At 37.2% G+C, this 6,803-nt stretch overlaps 1 protein-coding gene across 1 annotated transcript in view; it reads left to right on the forward strand.

Annotated features, from left to right (window-relative positions):
* The window catches only part of LOC113980613 (coiled-coil domain-containing protein 171-like), a gene marked incomplete at its 3' end in the record, with an annotated part of 52,778 nt that extends 45,979 nt beyond the window's left edge, over positions 1 to 6,799 (forward strand). The window contains exons 17-21 of the mRNA XM_027707834.1: positions 970 to 1,115; positions 1,799 to 1,853; positions 3,147 to 3,278; positions 4,609 to 4,744; positions 6,125 to 6,799. Coding sequence (XP_027563635.1) covers positions 970 to 1,115; positions 1,799 to 1,853; positions 3,147 to 3,278; positions 4,609 to 4,744; positions 6,125 to 6,799 — 1,144 coding nt within the window. The remainder of the gene's footprint in view (positions 1 to 969; positions 1,116 to 1,798; positions 1,854 to 3,146; positions 3,279 to 4,608; positions 4,745 to 6,124) is intronic.
* Positions 6,800 to 6,803: the final 4 nt, after the last annotated feature.

A 6,803-nucleotide genomic window follows, 5' to 3' on the forward strand; every position in this document is an offset into this window, starting at 1 on the left:
ATTATATGCACATTCTGTGTTCCAAAAACATAGTGTCCTTTGCTAAACACACACATCTAAATTCATTAAATTCAGGTGGAGTTTGGAATTTCTAGGCTTGTTAGAAATGAATGTTTTCCCTGAGCAGCCTCCCTATTCATGGGTGGATTTCAGGTGAAGGTGGTAGACAATTTTGTGCCTTCTGTTCCTTTTCCTCTTCTTTCATTTATAGCCACATAATGTCCCTGAAAAATAATTTCCATTATTTATATGTGTCCTTTTATTAATACTATTGCACACACTTTAAAAGTTTTGTTTAGTTTTACTCTGAAGCTGAGTAACATGTGAACATAGGATGCCTGTTCTGGAAGAGGTGTTATTACGCTGAACTATTCAAGAACAACTACTGTGTTTAAATTACTAAGCTCTTTTAAGCTCGAAAGTACTCGAAAGTACACACAACTCAGTGGCTTCATAAAGCATTTTTAATCATACCTTGCTAAACAGTTTGACCTAATGCAACTGAAAAATGCATTCTTTTCTTGTTGGTTAGAATAGATATTCTCATGAGAACAAATGCTTGCTTTGTAGCAGAGTGATGTTAAACTTATCTTAAGTCTTTGAGGCACTGTAATTCAGCCTAAACCACTAGAGGTGAAATGCCTGTGGCACCTAAACTTACTTGGATATCTGAGATCTATGTTTTAGACTATTATCTAGAAATTACAGACATTGTGACAGCAAGTGGCATTATGTAAGTGACTACAATCACTTTGTTTACTAAAGCATATTTCTACATAGGCAATATAATAAAAACTGAGGGTTCTGAGTAAGTAATGGTTTTATGAATTTTCTAGCAAAAACTTAGTATGCAATGGTCCAAATCTACTTCACAGGCAGTTAATTTTCCAATTTGGTTAACTGGCAATGGTATATACTGAAGTTAATTATTTGAGCTGACAAGTAACTCTACTTTCTATCTGCTTTCAGAGTCTCCCAGAGACAGCAATGGATATGCGAAGAAGAGACCGAGTTCTGAACCACCAAAAGAGGCTTCTTACCCAAATGGAGCAGGACAGGCATCGACTGCAAGAAAGCGTCCAAAATGCAGAGCGTGCCCTGCTCACAGCAGAGAAGTGAGTTCTGGGACCTTGGGGACATCCCTTAAACCAGTCAAAACATCAATTCCTACTTTCATGTGCAGGGTTTTAGCCTTGGCTAATGTGATGTTAGAAGACAGAAGTACATCTGCCTCTCTTTGAAATTCAGGGATAGTCTTCTAAAAAGAAAACTATTAGCTCAAAATACTAGATGATATGTTTTCTGTAGTTATCCCATAATAGTCTCCAGATTCTGAGTGCTGAAGTAGTATGGGCATTTGTTTACAGTTATCCTAAGGATTTGAAAACATCTCTTTGGCAAATCCTTAGCACTCTGTTCATTTAAGAAATTATTATTCTTTCTATTTCCACATAATCTTTTTATGGAGAGATACAGTTTATTTGTAATAAGTACAGAAGCATCAGCTGGGTGACAGGTTTTAGCTGCCAAAGGGGCTGAAACCCATTTTGGACCTAGTCTTATCCCCAGTAGAAGCATTTTTCATATGGAAATTTGCCAAATAGTGGTACACAAACTATTTTTAGGGTTTGTATTGGAGATATAAAAAGGAGAGATAAAATTGTAACAGTTTGAGTTATCAAAAATTATTTTATAAGACATGAGAGTTATAAAGTAGCAGAAAATTAATTTCTACATCAGTAGAACTCTAGTTCTATAAACTACTCACTTGTTTTTACTTTTCTTTTTCTTGTAATAGTGACAGAGAATTGATCATTACTCATATGAAAGCTGTGGAAACCACACTTCAGATGGTAAGAATTTGAAGGGTTCCCTCTGATTTGTGTTTCCAAAGACATCAAAGTTTTACAACCGTTTATCCTCAGGGAAGGAGGAGAGTAGAAATTGTTTTAGAACAAATTCCTTTCCTTAGAGTTTAAGTTACCCTATTCAACTTCTTTAATCTTAAAAAAAATGAAGTGAAAGAAAATGTAATTTTGTAGTACACAAACTCCTTATTTTGAATATAAAAGTTACTACAAAATTCACTTTCCCTCAGTCACTGACTACTGTTTCTGGTTGCCAAGGGTTGACTATGGAACATCCAAAAAAATGGCAACTGCTATTGAGTTAACTCTCTACTGACTGAGGTAGAGGTCATCTGCTGAGGTCACATACATGGTGGCCATAAAATATTTGGCTTTGTGTGTACTACTTAAACCTTTGATACATGATAAACAGAATAAGGAGAAGACAGTAAGTAATAACCTGTGGTCAGAAACTTAACTGATATTTTTAAAACACTTTTTAAATTGAGTAATAATATTAAGTTGTCTCTTTGACTTGTACTATTTTTCCCAGGTATGGGATTATTTGAAGGTCCAGTGAAGCTGTATACATTAATTGTTTGGGAGAAAGGTGGTTTTTTTCATTTGTTTTGGTTTTGGGTTTTTGTTCTTTGTTTTTTTGTTTGTTTTTTAAAAGTAGCTCTAATGACTCATTGCATTATAACTATTTTTAATCTAGAGCAGCATAGAGGGGGGAAAAAAGTGTTTTTTTATTACCTTAGAGTGTTAATTTCCACTACATTTTTCAATTCCTAGCAACATGGGAATCTATTCCTTATTTTAGATTCTGTGTTCACCAAAAATGTTGTTAATTTAATTTTCAGATATCTTTTTCAAGTCTCTCTTTCTTTTAATGTTCATAGAAAGTGACAGAACCTAAAATGTGTGTTTTAGCTGTAGCAAAATGTGCTGACAGATAATTTGCTTTGTGCCCTCGTCATCTTCATACAGCTTCTCTTAAGCTTCTGAGGTGGATGTCATGGAGAAACTGCTGTGTTTTTACAGTAACATGTACAGGCTGTGTCCTTGGCCTTCTCATTTGAGACTGGGGAAAGATCCTTTTCTTTGTAGTGTTCTTTCCCAACACTCTGAATTAGAGATTTATTTCCAATGAAAAATCAAATAGTCCTAAATGTGTTCTTGGATTGGAGGTTCAGTCATCCATGCAAGTCCACTCAAAGGGCTCAAGTGGACCCAGTTCACCCCAGTTAATTTTCTGAAGGAGAATCAACATTGATGCTGGGATTTTTTTCTTTTTAGGTCAGAGAGCAGGCCTTGATGCCAAGTGGTGCAGCAACCACAACTGAGTTCTGCCAGGAGCTACCTAGATTGCAAATAGATGCCCTTCCAGATGAAGAACTGTGGGGCAGGCCAGAGGCTATAGCATTCCAGGTTAGAGTCTAAAACAATCCTGTTTCTTTCTTTATTTTTATTTTCATCTTTATTTTTTTGCATCTGAGATAGAACAAGCAGCTAGACTGCTCTGAATGTGTGGATAGCAAAAAGCTTCAAAACTATTGCAGTCAGCAGTTGAAAGACAAAAAATTCCATATATACTCTTGCACACGCTATTTCAGAGCTAATGGGAAGTACTAATTTTGTGGGTGTTAAATAACTGATAGGAATATGACCACGGAGAAATGCACGTATACCTGAAAATTAATATCCCTCTATCCCCCTCCCTTTCCTCCTCTTCATATGAGCAAGACAAATTTAAAAAAAAAACGCTTGGTGTTACTTAGGAGGTAGGTAAACAGCATCAATGGTTCACAGTCCTACCACTGTGAAGTCCCTTCTCTTCCTCTCCCTTTTCTCCCTCTCCTCATCTCTGGTTACATTGTGCCTGTTTCGTAACTTTCTCAGTATGTTATGGAGATTTTATTGTAAAATTTGCCTTTCATAACTAGGAGTCAGCTAATTGATTTTAATTTCACTGTATGCAAAACTATATCCTGTGATGCTGAATGAGGTAAGAAGTTAATAATCACTTTAGGGACACTTCTTATTAAAAGCAGTGGAATTGTTTGCAGACATGTCCTCTAGAATTGCTATAATCAATCTGTGACAAGCACATATCAGTTAAAGGCCCTATAATCTGCAAGAATCCTCTTTTAGGACTAGTACCATAGCACTGAAACATTTTGGATGCTTTTTCTGATGAGAAAAGATATATGATGGTGTTAATTTGCTACTGCTGTTCCTACACTTCACAATGACAAAACCTGATTGATTTCAGCTATGTTAACTTGTATTCTGAAAAGCAGTAGTGTGTTTGAGAAAGGGAAACAGCAAAAAAGCTTTGTAAATGCCTCTTTGAGGTACTAAATTTATTTTTGTCTATACTACAGATTTACATTCAAAAGGACAATTTCATATTATCTGAAGAGAAAACTATAACTTATAAAATGTGTCTACTGTTAAGGAAGATTAATATTTTCAACTACTTATGGTAGATATAAAGTTTCCAGTACTGCCAAATCATTGGTACTCTGTCATGCTGCTAACTTTATTATCAATCTAATCAATATTACAACTGGGACATTCTTCCAGTATATTTCATTTCCCCAGATGTATTGTAATCAGATTATTTCGTCTGGCTTATAAACCTTGTTTGATTTCTCCAATTAACATAAAATTCTCTTCCCTAATGATTTTGGAAGTATGCTATTTGGCATTTAGATATAGCTTGCTTGTCACTGATGATTTATTTTACTTTTCAAAGAACGTGATTCAAAGTTTTATGGACATCTACCAACTTGCAGCTAGTAGAGTTGAAACATTATTGAGAGAATCTCCTCAGTTTCACACTGCAGCCCAAAGATCCAGACAACAAACATTCACCTTCCGTGAAAGTTATGGTAAGTCACTTCTCAAGCAATTTTTGTCATTTGGATGTAGTTTCCCAGCCAGCATCTCCCTTCATGCTGCATAGTTTCTGTAGGCAAATACAATAATACTTAATTATAAACATAATGGAGCAGTAAAACTAGTGTCAAGAGAAACCGCCTGAGACTTTTTTCAAAAGAGAAAGACACTCAGTCCATTGGTGTCATGTTAAGTGCCAGAGAGTGTCTTTCATGGGCCAAAGCCATAACACATTCCATGTATTAGGACATGACTGGGGGAATGCTTCCCAGATATTGCAAGAGCAGATTTGGATGCAGACTGGATGAAAACTCTGCTTGGCTTTCTCACTACCTCATCTAGCCTTTTCTATACAAAATTTTTTTTGATACTCAGTATCTAGGTATGTATACTTTTAGCTTGTTAGGCTATTGTAACACATTTGAAATTATAGTAATTTGATTTAAATATTGCCTACAAGGCAAAAGGTTCTGTTAATAGGATGCAAGTGTAGTTAAAGTGCAGAACCAAATGTAATGAGCTCCCAATGACTGGAGCCTCCATATCTATAGTTTCACAGTGGCCCCTGGGTTTGAAAGTTTATGTTTAAGTTACTAATGTAGCTTTAGGAGAAAAAGAGCAAGACAGTTGAGCTGTTGAAACAGAGATGGCAACATCCTGAGGTGAAAAGTCACATAAGAAGAGTTGGTAGCCTGAATTTTAGGGCAGTCTTCCATTGGCAGGTGGTAGAAGCACAAGACTTCTGGGGTGTGGTAGTCAGAGAATTGCATTCTGCAGCAGTACAGCTGTGTAAACATCCCCAAAGGAAGGATCTTGCTGTGAGCAAGTAATGGTGGGGTTTTTTAATAATGCTGTTCCTTAATTTCTGTGAATTCCTGTTGGAATAATCTGAAAGTCATAGGCACACCATCTTCTAACAGACTGACATTTGAAGAGTATTAAGTGTTTGATTTCAATTGATGGTAAAATAAATCGAAAAGCAAATGAGTACCTTCTGTGGTTAGCACGGCAAATGTTTCCAAGTGACAGTGATAGGGAGACTGTAGAATAAAGTTTGTTTACTTGATTAAAATGACCCATGCCCTGGAAATTATAATGATAAGGGTTAAAAGTTCTCTCTAAGTATTTGTAGCACTTCAAATAAAGTATGCTATGGTTTTCTAACATTTCCTAGTGCAGAATACTTGATATAAGGTCCTTGTTTCTATCTATTAGAGATTAATGTATATGGTCAGGTGCCACGTATTTTAAATAAGTGCTTCAAACAAGAAGGAAACACTTGCAAGTACTTCACATACATACCTTTTGTGAGAGGTATTTAACAGTAAATGTAGATTCCTTTTGACTTTTTTTTGTTCTTTATTCTATTGCAGAAGGTAGGAAAGAGTCTAAACATCCAAGTAGCTTCAAGCTAGATAGTCAGACTGACCAGACTCACGTCCCAGAGTTTTGGCTATTGCCAGCAGAAGCTGAAATGTCCTCCAGCATGACACTACAAAGAGCCAGTACTCAGCCTCCAATGCATGTGTCCTCGAGTGTGATACCGGACAGACCCAGTACCGGGTCTTCAATGTCTGCTGGTGGGATACCGGACAGAACCAGAACTCATTCTCCAATCCACATGTCCTCCTGTGGGATACCGGACAGAGCCAGTACTGGGCCTTCAATCCATGTGTCTCCTGGTGAGATACCAGACAGAGCTGCAACTGGGCCTTCAACCCACATGTTTGCTGATGTGATACCAGACAGAAGCAGTATTCGATCTCCAATCCACATGTCCTCCAGTGGGATACCAGACAGAGCCAGTACTGGACCTTCAATCCATGTGTCTGATGATGCAATATCAGACAGAACCAGAACTCGGTCTCCAACCCACATGTCCCCTGGTGTGATACCAGACAGACCTGGTACTGAGCCTTCAATCCACGTGTCCCCTGGTGCAATACCAGACAGAAGCAGTACTCGGTCTCCAATCCACATGTCTGCTGATGTGATACTAGACAGAAGCAGTAGTCTATTTCCAACCCAAATGTCCTCCAGTGGGATACCAGA

This window comes from Neopelma chrysocephalum, unplaced genomic scaffold (assembly GCF_003984885.1).
Source record: "Neopelma chrysocephalum unplaced genomic scaffold, ASM398488v2 Primary Assembly neopelma1_94821, whole genome shotgun sequence".
NCBI classification, from domain to species: Eukaryota; Metazoa; Chordata; class Aves; order Passeriformes; family Pipridae; genus Neopelma; species Neopelma chrysocephalum.